The 16,128-nt window shown below is 43.8% G+C and overlaps 1 protein-coding gene across 3 annotated transcripts; it reads right to left on the bottom strand.

Moving 5' to 3' along the window:
• Positions 1–335: 335 nt before the first annotated feature.
• LOC115807404 (kinesin-like protein KIF2A) lies at positions 336–15,640 on the bottom strand. Of its 3 annotated transcripts, none has more exons than XM_030768360.1 (21): positions 15,580–15,640; positions 13,212–13,306; positions 12,486–12,611; positions 12,164–12,218; positions 11,883–11,984; positions 9,084–9,095; positions 8,421–8,521; positions 7,888–7,983; positions 7,658–7,712; positions 7,162–7,324; positions 6,572–6,662; positions 6,419–6,482; positions 6,235–6,326; positions 5,908–6,050; positions 5,507–5,711; positions 5,253–5,363; positions 4,806–4,873; positions 2,642–2,789; positions 2,289–2,390; positions 681–816; positions 336–421 (listed from the first exon to the last, which is right to left on the bottom strand). In XM_030768360.1, exons 1-21 carry the CDS (start codon positions 15,638–15,640, stop codon positions 336–338), a joined length of 2,112 nt encoding a protein of 703 aa, XP_030624220.1. The 3 variants fall into 3 exon arrangements, with proteins under 3 accessions (XP_030624220.1, XP_030624219.1, XP_030624221.1); XM_030768359.1 differs by lacking the exon at positions 9,084–9,095 and adding an exon at positions 3,480–3,593; XM_030768361.1 differs by lacking the exon at positions 9,084–9,095 and having other exon boundaries at positions 11,883–11,889; positions 11,926–11,984.
• Between the last annotated feature and the right edge of the window lie 488 nt (positions 15,641–16,128).

Here is a 16,128-nt window from a genome sequence, read left to right as displayed (position 1 = left end):
ACAACACGGGGTCTGAAAGAATCAGCAGTTAAGAACAGTTAAAGTGGCAGGAACTCAAACGAACCGCTTTACTATACAAGTAGGCTTAGAAAATGTGCTTTAAATACGCATCCCTCTTGTGTCAATGAAAGGATTTCTTTTTCTTTTTTCTTCACGACACATAAGTTACTCTTCTACATTTGTCCATGGTGAAAAAGCAGAAAAATCTTAGATTGAAGGTCTTTTTGTTGTTGTTTTTTTTTTATGAGCAGTAATGAGTAGCGTGCGGGGGGGGGGGGGGGCTGTTGGGGCAGGGGCTCGGGCTGGCGGACACTTCCTGAAAAAGGGCTCGACACCTAGAGAGCGCGGGGTCTTTTGGGGTTGATTTGTTTACTGGCCTGTTCTTCTTCTTGAAGTGTGGAGCGGAAAGCCTTCACTTTGTCTGTTGAAAAGTGAAATGAGATTAATTTGCAAAATTAAAAAAAAAAAAATTAAATCTACAGACAAAGGACTAACTAAAGACTAAAACCAAGACTAAAACTACTGAATTTACACTGCACAAAGGAGAGCGAAAAGATATAAAGAATGGTAACTGAATTCGGGCACAAGTGAAGAGGAAGTGAATGATTCATCAAAAAAAACAATTACACAAAACCAACACAATCGAGGAAATCTCACAATACGGCTAATGACACGTTTACCTCTCAGTTCTGTTAAAATCTCGATCTTTTGATCCAATATTTGCTCGAGCTGTGTAGCGTAGGAATCCACGTCGTAATCGACTTCCTCCGTCATCTCCAGCAGCACCTTCTCGTCCTCCAGCCAGCGGATGGACTCCTGTCACGAGACACATGTCACATCAGTAAAAGCCACACACACAGAGATGTGCCCTTCTCACTGTTTATGGATAACCCACTCAGACACTCCTTTTGTTTTGTTTTGTGGGAAACCATCCACCACTTCAAAAACTGTGTGGTGAGAAGGGGGACGCAGAGATTGCCGATTTATGAAGAGGAGTCAGTGAATGTGTGTAGAGGAGACAGTGAATGTGTGCTGAGGAGGTGGTGAGTGTGTGTAGAGGAGGTGGTGAATGTGTGCAGAGGAGTCAGTGAATGTGTGTAGAGGAGGTGGTGAATGTGTGTAGAGGAGGTGGTGAATGTGTGTGGACCAGACAGTGAATGTGTGTAGAGGAGTCAGTGAATGTGTGTAGAGGAGTCAGTGAATGTGTGTAGAGGAGGTGGTGAATGTGTGCAGAGGAGTCAGTGAATGTGTGTAGAGGAGGTGGTGAATGTGTGCAGAGGAGTCAGTGAATGTGTGTAGAGGAGGTGGTGAATGTGTGTGGACCAGACAGTGAATGTGTGTAGAGGAGGTGGTGAATGTGTGTAGAGGAGGTGGTGAATGTGTGTAGAGGAGGTGGTGAATGTGTGTGGACCAGACAGTGAATGTGTGTAGAGGAGTCAGTGAATGTGTGTAGAGGAGACAGTGAATGTGTGTAGAGGAGTCAGTGAATGTGTGTAGAGGAGACAGTGAATGTGTGTAGACCAGACAGTGAATGTGTGTAGAGGAGTCAGTGAATGTGTGTAGAGGAGGTGGTGAATGTGTGTAGAGGAGGTGGTGAATGTGTGTAGAGGAGGTGGTGAATGTGTGTGGACCAGACAGTGAATGTGTGTAGAGGAGTCAGTGAATGTGTGTAGAGGAGTCAGTGAATGTGTGTAGAGGAGATGGTGAATGTGTGTAGAGGAGTCAGTGAATGTGTGTAGAGGAGACAGTGAATGTGTGTAGAGGAGTCAGTGAATGTGTGTAGAGGAGACAGTGAATGTGTGTAGACCAGACAGTGAATGTGTGTAGAGGAGTCAGTGAATGTGTGTAGAGGAGGTGGTGAATGTGTGCAGAGGAGTCAGTGAATGTGTGTAGAGGAGGTGGTGAATGTGTGCAGAGGAGTCAGTGAATGTGTGTAGAGGAGGTGGTGAATGTGTGTGGACCAGACAGTGAATGTGTGTAGAGGAGTCGGTAAATGTGTGTAGAGGAGGTGGTGAATGTGTGTAGAGGAGGTGGTGAATGTGTGTAGAGGAGGTGGTGAATGTGTGTGGACCAGACAGTGAATGTGTGTAGAGGAGTCAGTGAATGTGTGTAGAGGAGTCAGTGAATGTGTGTAGAGGAGGTGGTGAATGTGTGCAGAGGAGTCAGTGAATGTGTGTAGAGGAGGTGGTGAATGTGTGTAGAGGAGTCAATGAATGTGTGCAGAGGAGTCAGTGAATGTGTGTAGAGGAGGTGGTGAATGTGTATAGAGGAGGTGGTGAAAGTCATACCTGGAACACAGCCCTGTGGTCCTCCAGTACCTGCTCCTCCATCTCCACCAGCTGAGACACAGCCTCATGGAAGGTGAAGAGCTGGGGCGACACCTCCTCCTCCTGAGACGGAGAGGAGAGGAGTACAGGTGCACAGACAAGAGAAAACGCCTGTCATTACTGCAACGTCAGGATTCCCCTTTTTTTTGAAGAGGAGACGCTGAATGAAATGATTAAGGAGCAAAAGTGCTTGTGTGGAAAAGCCGAAGACCTAATGACATTTTAAATTTAATGTAAAGTGAGAGCGCATATTGGGTGTGAAGAATAGAGATGATAAAATTGAGTTTAGTGACGAACAGGGAGACAGTTCTCACATTCTGTTCGCAGAGCAGCTTCAGGTCATCCCTCTGTGGGGAGCTGCCTACTCCCCACTGCGCCTCCAAAACGTCCAACTGATTGACCGTGTGTCCGCCGGTCCGGCCCTCCACAACCGCGCTGGGGTCCACAGTCAACTCCTTTACCCTTCAGTCGGGGAAGAAACAGAATCATAACTTACTCCTCTTGGACCGGTAGCCCAACCAATCAGGAGAGAGAGAGACAGAAAGAGACAGAGAGAGAGAGAGAGACAGAGAGAGAGAGAGAGACAGAGACAGAGAGAGAGAGACAGAGAGAGAGAGAAAGAGAGATAGAGAGAGAGAGAGAGACAGACAGACAGAGAGAGAGAGAGGGACAAAGACTCATGACTAAATGCCAAATGTGCAGCACACGAAAAGAGCTGAAGATGACCTTCATAAAAACTCTTCCTCTCTCTCACACATACAGATGTTCACGTTTGTGCAACGTTATGACAAGACTGTTTCCATCTGCATGGAAGGCATAAAGCATGAATGACAAGCGAGAGGAAAGAGATTATGCTATGGAACGTTCTGGAACTTAAAAGGGTGTAAGACATGCCCATGTGGTTGGTAATGGAGGAGTGTGAATGAGGAAGAATTGGGGAAGTGAGTGGGGGGGGGGGTTACAAAAAAAAACAACAAAACAAAACAAAACAACAACAACAACAACAAAAAAACGTGCAGAGCAAGTCCAATACTGAAAATGGAAGCCGAAACTGTTAAAGTGTCGATGTTAAGAAAACGGAAGAGAAGAAGAAGAAGAGATAGAGGAGGAGCTTCATTATAACGTAGTGTGAAATTGGAAAACGGGTGAGACCTGCTGGCTGAAGTAGCAAAGTCATCATACTCATAGGTGGGAGAGAGCTCGGAGCGACCTCCACCTCCGTGCGAGAAGGGGATGTCAGAGGGGCTTATCCCAAACTCCTTTACTCTGGAGCGGCCGCGAGGACAGACAGGCAGTGAGACAGAGAGAGGCTCCAGTAAGGACAGGATTACACAGTGCCCAAACCACTGTTAGCATCACACACACACAGAGCACAACAAAGAGCAGAATACTGGGTGTATACGGCAGTAGTTTAGATCTAAGGGATGGAGATATAATACACTTCATCTTTCTGAGGTTTCTGAACATGCCAAAATCGGTATCAAGAGCCAGACCTGGGTCAAATAAGTATCTGAAGTACTTTTGAAGCACTGTCCCAATTCTGTCCAAGTGCCCCCTATCCTTCTGACCACACTCTTTCAGTGCACCATGTAGATGCTTCGTTCTTAATGAAGACTCCATGAGGAGCGGCACACCTCATGTCTGCTTAGTGCTGTCTCAACATACTAAGTCCCGGAAGAATTTCATTGTAATGGTTTACCAGAAAAGGACACTAGGTAAATGAGCTTTGTAAGAATACTGGGACAGGGTCGACTTCATTCAGCTACTTCAAATATACAATACACACACATACATATATGTATAAATTCATATTTGGCCAAGGTCTGTCAATCATTCATCACCTACCAATACGGTGACACAAACAGCTCTACGTATCAGAAATACTTTCTCAGGACTGACTGTTACATAAACAACATTAACCGTGTCGTAGAAATTGGGACAATTATTACGTACATGGCGTTTGCCAGAACGTTTATTATAAAGTGACCAGGTAGAGCAAAAAAGGCAAATGTCAGGACTGATGGGGGAGAATAGACGTTCTCATACTGGGCAAACTGGCCCCAAACCAAGGCTTCAGTGCTGCATTATCACCAATTATAATAAATATACACCACTAAATATAAAGTCAAGATTCAACCCTTAACATTAAGAAGTGTCAGTGCAGTAATAGAGGTGAATTAATATTACATTAAAATTACATCTCATCCACAGAGCTGATCAATGGTAATGCTTCAGTTGTGTTTTCCGTTTCATATAGGTTAAGCTATAAGCATCAGAAACCTTGGTCACCGGGAGGTTTAACCCAATTTTGCCCATATGAAGGGGTATTCAGGCGGACATGAAGGAAAAGGCTTGGGGAGTCGGTGTCCCTGTCAGGTGTTTGTACATGTTAAAACACTGTCATGTGTCCCTCCACCTTAAGCTTAAGCAAACAGAATGACGTGACACAGACTGGGGTTCACAGTCCTTTTAGCGTACCTGTTAGCGTATCTTAGTGTGTTTAGCGTGTTCTCACAGGAGGCCATGCCGGGGGAAATAGTCGCGATCTGCACAGAGCACAGAACAATGGACCAACGGAGCAAATGTTTCAGCACAGTTTCAGTACTCATCACCTACTGAAACAAACCAACGAAAAAAATCCAACTGATAAACCGTGAATTAGGACTAATTTACGCGATACTGTACTGAACTGAAGACAGGTTTGCAGATGATTCTTTTACAGGACTGCATGGTCATATGAATACAAATTCAAGTTCGAATAATCACATATTTATTAAAAAAAATCTGAGATTCTAAAACAAAAGGAGTGATGAGATAGTGATGATGCAGATAAGGGCAGCCCAGGGCTTTCCGGAATTTTCCTCCGCAGTACAAAAACCAGTACAATCAGGAGCGTTACGTCTGCCTTCTGGAATGTTCTCTTACCATGCATGTCCTGGAGTTCTCTCCAATAAAGGAGTCTCGCAACACCTGGGTGAGTTTGCTGGCTCTGAACGGAGTGTGAGGTTTGTTCCGACCCAAAGCCCGAATGCACTCCTGAGTAAAAAAAAAAAAAAATTGAACACCAAGAACTGACCCAATTCTTGGCCTGTCATTGTGCACCAGTCAGATGACTGAAGTGGGCATTATGTTTATGCGGTACAGGGTTTAAATGTGTATGGACGTGTGTATGTACCAACCTTCAGTGCCAGGAGGCTCTTGTTAATCTCCGCCCCCTCGAGACGCGTCTGCCGGTCGGCGCTGGACGTGTCCGCGCCGCGCTCGTTTCCAGCCAGGTCAATCAGCGAGAACTTCCCGTGCATCTTTCCCCTCCTCCGCAAAATGATCTGGAACACGGCGTGGCTCCGAGATGAGTGCGCGTTGGCCGACGTCTGTCCGGACGTCCTGCGTTCGCAGCAAGGGCAGATACAGGGAGACGAGGTGACAAAAACCGCATGGATTAAGTCGTTTCTGAATGACCAGGCTTAAAGAAAAGCAAACGTAGACTCTCTGATTCGCTGAGTCGAGCTATGCTGTGCTCTGATAGGCCAGTGAGCCAAACAGATGCGTCAGTTGATCTCAGTCAAGGACGGATTTTTACCTGCAGCTGTTTCCCACTTCTATGAGCTTCAGGACGTCCTCGGTGCATTTGACCTCTCGTTCCTGTAACCCCACGACCTGGACCTGCTGCTTCCCGTCCTCCAGAACCCGCAGCTTAGCCTTTCTGTTCAGCAGGTCAAACACCTGAAAGCAAACACACCCTCCTTACTCTCCCCTGGCCTCTAAACTAGCCTTTGCCACATTAGGCTAAGTATCCAGTGTATCTGTAAGAAGGGGTTTTTTTTGGTACCCATTTTGTTGTTGTTGTTGTTGTTATTACTTTTCAGCTTCAGTGAGTGAGTTTAGTGAATATGAACTTGGCACTTGCCTTCCCACTGTAAATTTCAAAGAAAGTAGCATACACTTGAAGATCTAATTTCTTGTAGTTTGGCTTCTTCAGCATTAGAAAAACGTCTCGGGCTGCGTAGACAGAACAGCGTAATGAGACAGGAGAACCTGGACGGCTTTTGTGTTTTCTGTCGGGTTTCGGTTCTCACTGGTCCAGTACCTACCGGCTAACGCGTATATGCCTTTGGAACAGTCCTGATTCTTCCCCGAGAAGTCTCCGCCCATCGTCTGGAACACAGAGGGGTCGGCCGAGACGGTCAGTTATCATGCTCTCCTCTAGTTCACCTGACTTGTGTAAAATGGATGTGGATACTCACATGGGTTTTGCCACTTCCTGTTTGTCCGTAAGCAAAACAGGTGGCCATTCCCCTCTCAAATATGGTCTCCACCAGAGGACGGGCTGTGAACCTATAATAATAATAAAAAAATAATAATAGAATAATAATAATTGTAATAAAGTAATGATACTTATTTTAAAACTCAAGTCGTTGAACTATTTATTAACAAAAAATAAAACTAAGAAACTACAAAAGTAAAGCAGCACTTACAGCTAAAATGATGCACATAGGTAAAACTGTTTACTAAAATGAGGAATTACACTTAATTTGCTTTGTTCTAAACAACCAAGACAACAAAACTTATTCTCTTGGTTTGCGTGCACATATTATATTTCAGAACAGATATTTCATTGTATTTACTAGAGTTTAATATTTTGTGTAATATATAAAATATTTAATGTAATATTTTGTCTCTTGCAATGGAGAAGATGGATGTACATTTCAAACTGCTGGTGTGTTCTCAATACACTCCAATTTTTTTTTTTTCATTTGACAATCAATGTAAGAATTTTTTTATCTTTGTTTTAAATCCCATTCATAACTCTTTGGAAACAGGTCGGTTTGCTTACCTGTACACCATCTCGTTTGTGGCGGTGTCGTCGAAAGCGTAATCAAAGCGAAACGTCTGATTCTCCAGGTAACGAGTCAGATCGACTTTCTGTTTGGGCTCGTGTACCATGACCACGTCTTTGCTGGGGATCGTGATGACGTCCAAGTCTTTCATCGACATCTCTGTCAGAGACAGTTACGGATTATTACATCTGTAGGCTGGACACGCTGCTGGAATCACTCATGCATGTTTATTTAGCATGTGCATGGGAAAAAAAGGAGATCAGTATTACTGTTATAGAGACTCATACTTTGATTAGCAGTGTCAATGTGTGTGTTGCATTCACTAATTCTTTGGCTGGTTCCACTTAAGAGAAACTAAATCATTTAAAATAACCAAAAAGGAGCAGAGAAATGGATGAAGTGAATTCACACACTCTCTCTCTCTCTCTGATAGTTAATCAGCTCTGTGTTGATGGGTAAATATAACAGACATGACTTATGATATATATTTACCTTTCTTATTAAGTGGTCGTGTCCTTACGCATACACAAATCCTGTGCTCTTCAATCTAAGAGAGAGAGAGAGAGAGAAAATGTTGCATTTAGATACAACATTTCACGTGAATGAATCAGTGTGTACACCAGCTAAAATGAAGGCCAAAGTCAATACTGACAAACAATATATTTATAAACTGATCAATTTGATGAATTTGACAAACTCACATTTCCTGTCCTGTCACTTACCAAATCAGCAGTTGTCAGAGGCCTATAATCCAGACTGGCTCTGAAGTCCCGAATCATACACATAATCTCATAATTAGGGGTTGTGGCATCAACGTCCTGGAACAGCCATAAACCAATCAGACAAAAGGACTCCCAGATCACCAGTGAAGAAATTTGTGTGGAGAGTGTCCTCGACTTACAACAGATGCGAACTTACGACCACTTAAAACTGACTACGGCTGTCCCGTTAACCTTATTGATTGTAATGTTTTTTTACAAGCAGTGAAATTCGGTCGTAATGTCTTACAACAACCGCTCCATCTGCTGTGCGATAATATTGGGTTGCCACGCTGCCATGTTCGTTACTATTTGAGTCTCGTTGTTTTTAGGCGTCTGGCCGCTCGAGCGTGATTCATACAACGGGGATTTCTGACTCATATGACTAAACCCATTTATAACGATGTTATCGGAAAGGAACCCCTTCGTAAGTCAAGGATAGTCTGCGTAGCAGAGAGAACACAGAGGATTAAGGACAGCCCGCTCCTCCTCATTACCTGTGCTCTCTTCTCTCTCAGCTCCTGCTGCTGGAGTCGCCTCCTCTCCCTCTTCTCCTGGAGCTTCTCCACCTCCTTCACACAGTTGGACTTTCTGCGAGCTGGACACAAACATGAATACGTCTCCATTACGGGGGTATCTCTGACTGCTCAGTACGCTAGCCAATCGCGTTTAGCGTTTTAAAAGGTCAAAACGGAGGCTGTTCCGATTCCTGTTAGAATACTTTTTGTGATGTGGCTTGGATTTGGGGCCCTCAGAACATGGTGCACTTTACATCTGTGCATACAAAACTGTTTTGTTTTTTTGTTTGTTTCTTTGGGGTTTTTTTTTTTCAACAATAATCCCTCATTTTTGGGTGTTCTGTTTTTCTTTATGGGACTCATTTACTCATGGCCCTTATCCCAGTACACCAGTTCCCCCCCCCCAAGAAAGCTGAACGCTGGAAGTCTAAAAATACCCACATAACGCTCCCAATGACACGCGCCCCATGTCTTTACGTCAGAAGAGATTTCCTCACGCCGAACACACACACACGGCGTTTGGCTTGGAACGTCATCCACAACCTGATTCTTAATAAAGGATCCACAGGGCCCTTGGAGCGTCGTTAAATGGAATTCACATCAATGCTGTACAACGTGTGTTAAGAATAAAACAAAGTGCACCTGTTTCCAATTCTGTCAGGGCATAAATAACGATCATCTGGTCCTCACCAGCTTCTAAAAATCCAGCCTCAGGTAACAGAAAACACATAACAGATTTCACTATGTCATTATTCTTTCAAGAGTAAGCCACAACGCAGAGACCATGTGGGCGAAAAAGGAAGTACACCCTTTCTGTTTCCATAGCAATAAAGAAGGTAACAGAAGCCAACTGTTGCTAATCAAGCGACCTTGATTAATGATCATCAAGGAGTGTGACGACCTCTATACAATCAGAACTTTTGACAGTTTGGAGGTGTGGAAAATTGAAAGTTTGTGTTAAGACCATGCCAAAGAGAAAAAAAAAACATTAGTAATGATCTCAGAGGAACAAGTGTCACTGCTCTTCAGTCTGGGAGGGGGGTTATAGGGGCGTTTCCAAACAATTTGGAAACCATCAGTCCACAGTGAGAAGGATTATTCACAAGTAGAGAACGTTCCAGAAGGCTGCTAATCTTCCCAGGAGTGGGCATCCTAGCACATTCACCCCAAGGTCAGAGCACTTCACGCTCAGAGAAATCACAAAAAAAAACAAGAGCTGCATCTAGGGATCTAACAGCCTCGGTTAAGAGGTTAAATGTTAAAAACTAAAAAGTTCATGACTCTATGATCAGAAAAAAATATACGGTGGAAAACGTATGTCTTTCATGGAAGGACAGCCAAGAGAAAGGCCCTTCTCTCCAAAAAAAAACATAGTAGCATCGATTACCCAGGCGTCGTCACATCACTCTGAACAAACCGAAAGATTTCTGGATTGGCGTCTGGATTGGAAAGACGAGGCATAAGTGGAGATGTTTCGTCACGATGCCTGATGCCACGTTTGGCAAAAAGCAAAGAGCAAAAATACAAACACCTCATGCCCACTGTTAAGCACAGCGGTTGGCTGGGTGATGATTTAGGCTTTGTTTTGAAGCCACAGAACCTGGGCACACTGCAGTCATTGAATTGACCATGAACTCTTCTTCATACCAAAACATTCCAGAGGCAAAGGCAAGTGTGAGGTCATCTGTCCGCTAAAGCCTGGGCAAAACTGGGCCATACAAAAGGGCAATGATCCCAAACACACCAACTAATCTACAACTGGATGCCCGAAAAAAGAAAAGAACTGAGGCTTTGGAATGGCCAGGTCAAAGTCCAGACCTCAACCCCATTCGAGATGCAGTGGCAGGACCTTAAGAGAGCTGTGCGTAAATGAATACCCTCAAACAATCGATGAACTAAAGCTGTTACGTTGCAAGAAAGGGTGGGCAAAAATACCTCTAAAACAATGTGAAAAACCGATAAATTCATACAGAAAACGATTACTTCAAGTTATTGCTGCTAATGGTGGAACTTAGCTTTTCATGCATGGCTTCTGCACATTGCACATTTTCTTGATAAATAAATAATGACATAGTGAAATCTGTCATGTGGTGTTTGTCACGTGACCTGGTAAGGTCCGGGGGGGGGTTCCAGAAAGCGGGTTTAGTGAAAACTCAGAGTTAGTTGTTAGTTGTTTTGCTATGAGAACAAAGCCATGGGGCTCTTCTATTAGGAGGTTTACTACTTTCTCTGTGTTAACTAACTCAATGAGTTTTCACTACACCCACTTTCTGGAATAACCCCAAGATGATTTTTGTTGATTTGTCCTGATATTTAAAACCACAGAACTGAAAGAGGGTGTACTTCCCGTTTCATGTCACTATAAGTGTGAACGTCTGACTTGAACAGCGGCGACAAGAGGGAACATCTCTGAGGCAGCGTTTGTTCACAAACAACTCTAACTGTGTCTTTTGTTTTGAGCTATCAACAGACACGCTCACTGTGTGAAAACCTTACAGCATCTCACTCCACTGTCATTCAAGCCAGTTTGCTCTGTTGATTGACTCAAAGCGTTAAGAGAGAGATTGAGAGGGCTTAAATTCAAAGAAGTGTCCCAGTGGTTATTCGGTCTGAATATCTGTATGGTTGACTGAAGAATACTGACTGCAGAACAGTGATTGTAAGGGGAGGGGCGGGGATAAAAGAGCCAGAGATAGAAGAATGTGTGTTCCACAGAGAGAGTGATGAGATGAAGTTGACAGTCTAGCTGTGGAGGGCACAATGATGAAGAAGCAGAGTCTCTGTGTGTGTGTGTGTGTGTGTGTGTGTGTGTGTGTGTGTGTGTGTGTGTGTGTGAGTGTGTGAGTGTGTGTGTGTGTGAGTGTGTGCGAGTGTGTGTGAGTGTGTGTGTGTGTGTGTGTGTGTGTGAGTGTGTGTGTGAGTGTGTGTGTGTGTGAGTGTGTGTGAGTGTGAGTGTGTGTGTGTGTGTGAGTGTGTGTGTGAGTGTGTGTGTGTGTGTGTGTGTGTGTGTGTGTGCGTGTGTGTGTGTCTGTGTGTGTGTATGTGTGTGTGTGTGTGAGTGTGTGTGTGTGTGAGTGTGTGTGTGTGTGTGTGAGTGTGTGTGTGTGAGTGTGTGTGTGTGTGTGAGTGTGTGTGTGTGTGTGTGAGTGAGTGTGTGTGTATGTGTGTATGTGTGTGTGTGTGTGTGTGTGTGTGTGAGTGTGTGTGTGAGTGTGTGTGTGTGAGTGTGTGTGTGAGTGTGTGTGTGTGTGAGTGTGTGTGTGAGTGTGTGTGTGTGAGTGTGTGTGTGTGTGTGTGTGTGTGTGAGTGTGTGTGTGTGTGAGTGTGTGAGAGTGTGTGTGTGTGAGTGTGTGTGTGTGTGTGTGAGTGTGTGAGAGTGTGTGTGTGTGTGTGTGTGTGTGAGTGTGTGTGTGTGTGTGTGTGAGAGAAGGAGAGAGGTACCGTTCTGCTGCTGCAGTGTCTGATGCTGGATGGGTTGGGGAACAGGAGCAGGCGGGGGCTGCTCCACCTGCTGCTGACTGGGACGGGCTCGGGTCGTACCAACTGACGAACACACAATGACACGGAAACACAGTTATCAACAGAGAGAGAAGGACTGAAGTCAAAGTCACCAGAGGACCAAGCTACCTCAGGACAACTCACTGAAGAAAAATCCTATTTAGATTCATTATTAATTCCACATTAAAAACTGAAAATGGAGTTAATGAAACAGGCAGACTTACCTCTGTTATCTCTGGCCGGGGTTTCGTCCTTTGGTGGCGCGACCGTTCGACGATTCTACACGAGACAAATCAAAATAAAAACGCTTAATAAAACACATTATTGCATCCTTGTACAGTTCTTATCTTATTGAAAAGTGGGAGGTATGCCTGCAGTATATCAAGCACTTAAAAGAATTAAAATAAAGATGAAAATGAATGCACTGTCAATCTGAAAAAGGCAAATGACTGTCATAAATCTAAAATCGTTGTTTTACTGTACGCTGCGGTTGATATATCGGTGACAGAGTGTGTGTGTGTGTGTGTGACCGTAGGGGGTGCACACCTTATTGGGGATCTTGCTGACTTTGACAGAACTGGATGCAGAAGGAGGTGGGGTTTCAGGACTCTGTGCAATTTCCTCATCGGGAGCAAGATCTGGATTTAGTGCAAATATGCTCTCCAAGTCAATCTGTTCATTTAAAGAAGAAGAAGAAGAGGGGAAAAAAAAGTTCCAGTTGAGACTTTTACAAAGGTTTGACTGTGTCTGTTTACTGCTGGTCTGAGGTCCGTGGTCACGTGACACTGTATTGTCAAGGAGTCCTGTCCTTTCGCATAGCGCTGAGGAAAAGTGCGACTGAAATTATTACCCTAAAAGGTGAACATTGAATTACCAATATCTATACTTTTTTATTTATTTATTTTTTTTCCTGTATATGAATCAAAACACAGGTCCGAATGTGAATATTACAAGTGGGAACTGATACAGGTCTTTTGTCTCCTCTTGTGTTTAAGTGCTCCCGGGTGGAGAACAGATGAACTGAAAGGGTATTTGGGGCAGAGGTGCCAAAGCTGCTTTGGAACAAATCTCTCTTTATCCCGTCACATCGATGCTACATCTGCGTGAGGCTAAGACGCCGTCTGCATGGGTGGTTGTCTATTCAACGCATGGCCAAAGCAGTAAAAAAACAACTTTCTCTCCTAGTCTACCGTCAGGCTGCGTCACAATGCAAAAAAAAAAAAAATTTGCTCCGAAGCGCTACGAGGGTTTGAAAATGCGCTCGAACGATACCTCTTTCCCTTTCGTGTCTCCGTTTTCTATCCATTCCACCGTCACACTTTCGTTGTCTTCGTTCAGAGATGTTACCATGGCTTGATGTATTCGTCCTACAAAAGGCAACAGGAGAGACACGAATGCCTGGTTAGATTCAGATGACATTTGAAGAGGAGGTTACTGTGAAGTGAAAATGAGAGGGGTTAGATGTCAGCGTTACATTAGTTTTAAGTTACCTAGCCCACGACTCAAAAAAGTACTTTTTTTCTTTTTTTTTCCCCCCCCATCCCAGTAAGTTCACAGTTCTGGACATAAAGCACCTGATTCACCAAAAGCTACATAACATTGTGTGGGTACTGGACTCTGGCCAGGAACTTGACAAAAAAAAAAAAAAAGGGTAAAAAGATAAAGGAGATATGATGCAAGTGGTAGACATAAATCTTGGCTCTTCTCCTGGAACCCACCTGAGGACATATTTTTCTTTCATTCAGAGAGCTCCCTCAACCTTCAACAACACTCACACCAGCCTTAAGGAGCTAAAAGTCTCTTTGAAATATCTGCTGAAAGTGTTGGTTTTTCAACCCACTAGGCCTCTGTTCCCTGTTCACATCATTTCTGTTTGTGTGCCTGTCCTGTCAACTCATGTCTTCCTTGATCCCATTTTATGTAAAAATGTTGCAGAAAGTAAAGAGGACAGGGATTGTGCGGGGCTGTTTTCATACAGCACTGGCTAACAAATGTTAAGAGTGGTAAAATACAAACAGTATGCCTCAACTGTAAGTCACTTTGTATAAAGGTGTCTGCTAAATAAAAAAATGTAATGTAAATGTAAAATACAAACAGAAGACCAAAGCTTTCCATAAACGGTGTCTAATTATCGTGTAGTCTCTAAATATGTCAACTGGAAGAAACCCTCGGGGTGATTCTCTGTCCCCAAACTGATATAGTGTGGCTGCTTGACTGATCAAAATGATCAGATGAACACATTTCCAACTTTGCTAATGCATATTGCTAAATAATTCTGCAATGGTGCATTGATCTGCGGTACTCAACTACAGAAGTCCAGAGTCACACAGTCGTGTCTCACTGGAAAGATTTTGTGTACACACGTGATAGGTGCTAGAACTTTCAAATTAACTTAACAAGAATAGTTGATAAGTCACATCTAAAGATCTGACCGGAAATCACTGCAAACGGCATTTAAGAACCCTATTAACTGAACAGGTACCACAACACAGTCCGTATATAAACCAGGCAAAACAAGGCACAAAGGTTTCCCATCTGAACCATTTTCTTAAAAATCAATAAAGAAGGAAACGTTAAAGCAAGAAGCATGAGGAACAGGTGTTGAGTTATTTTGAGGTTTTAACCAAGATTTAAATACGGTTATTTGTGAATAATAGTGGATTTAAACAGAATGTCGTTACGTTCTTCAGAACTTCGGCTCTCTCCACCATCACTGAGGATGCTAGTACCGGCGGTGGAGGGAGGGGGTCGATTGCCGGTACGCTCTCCTGATTTTAACTGGACCAAGACTGTTCTGTCATGCGATCGCTTGATGTTGCCACTTCCATGTTTGATATCAATTACATGTTAGACTCAATGAAACATGGCATTGTCTTGGAGACAAAAGAAAGATGTGTGGTACTCATTTAATGACAGTCGTACCGTTCCAAACGTGATCGCAACGGGTTTGTGAGGAGAGCCATGCATCACGCCCTAGCTAGCTTCACCTAGCCATTTTATCTGCCTGGTTGCTAAGCTAGGGTTAAGAACTATCATGCAACACAATCAATTTCATGCACAAATACGAAGATGAGTCGCTAGCTCGCGAGATTATGATGGCTGGCTGACATTTGTAATTATTATTGCATCAGGGATATCACGTCTCATTGTCCGTGGTATTGTAGCAGGAGCACCTAAATGCAAGGCTTTCAGCGCTATCCCATCCCGGACATCATCCTGTTATTGGCAAAGTGCTTTCAAGCCATCATTTGTTGCTTGTAACTAGCTTAAGCTAAGCTAACCGGCTAGCTTGCAAGTGATGCTTTCAAATCTTCGGCACTGAGGCGAACGTCTCTGCAGGCAATCATGCGGCCAAATCGCTGGCCATTCACAATGACGCTAACATGCATAAAATGCCATAACCGCCCGTGCAATGCATGGCAGAGAATAATGAGAAGCTGGAAAAACGGTGGCAAGCCTCGTAACGTTATTTATCCTAAAGATGCTGCACGCTAGCTCGCTTAGCTCGTTAGCCACTGCTCACTGTTTCAACGGCTGAGGTTACTCAGCAACAAAGATGATGTACAGGGACTAGGAGCTGGCCAGCGACAGCCCTTTCCAAACGCATCTTGATTTAGCCTGAGAATTGGGTGTGACTCACCATCGCTTCGTTTGATCTCCACATAAATACCGATGAGAATCTTGCCAAATAACGCTGCCATTCCTCATGTGTGATGTTTAGAAATCTGTAGATAATTTATTTTTATTATATCAAATAGACCAAGTTGCTTAGCGCTGTAGAAACCGGGAGGAGGTCAAGAGTAGAGAGAGATGGATGACAGCGCCTGCGCGGGATGCTCACCCTACACTTCGTCAGTACCCATGACTGAGGAGGGACTGAGATTGTCCCAGCTTAATGACAAAAAATGTCCTGAAAGGCATACGCCTTCAGTAAATACTCCGCATAGAAAGTGAACGATATCCTTCTTGCTTCGATCTGCACACCATGAGTTGCGGATGAATTAGTATGAGCTGCGGGAAAACGCCGGCCAACAATAATTCTTTTGAGAATATAGCTTTCTCTGATTCTGTTAAAAATACATTTTGTTTGTCAATGTAATAAATCAATCATAATTTGTAATCACAATGTAATACATGACCTATCATGCAGTGGAAGCGAACAGTGAAACGAAGTAATCAGCACCAAATG

Source organism: Chanos chanos, chromosome 3, assembly GCF_902362185.1.
Source record: "Chanos chanos chromosome 3, fChaCha1.1, whole genome shotgun sequence".
NCBI lineage: Eukaryota > Metazoa > Chordata > Actinopteri > Gonorynchiformes > Chanidae > Chanos > Chanos chanos.
Note: the sequence above shows the minus strand (reverse complement) of the source record. Positions and strands in the feature narration are given on the sequence as shown.

Coding starts and splice junctions, on each gene's coding strand:
- LOC115807404 (XM_030768359.1), bottom strand. CDS start 15,640: ATGGCAGCGTTATTTGGCAAGATTCTCATCGGTATTTATGTGGAGATC. Junction 7,713..7,887: donor CTCTGACAACTGCTGATTTG/GTAAGTGACAGG, acceptor TCTCTCTCTTAG/ATTGAAGAGCACAGGATTTG. Junction 5,364..5,506: donor AGAGCCTCCTGGCACTGAAG/GTTGGTACATAC, acceptor TTTTTTACTCAG/GAGTGCATTCGGGCTTTGGG.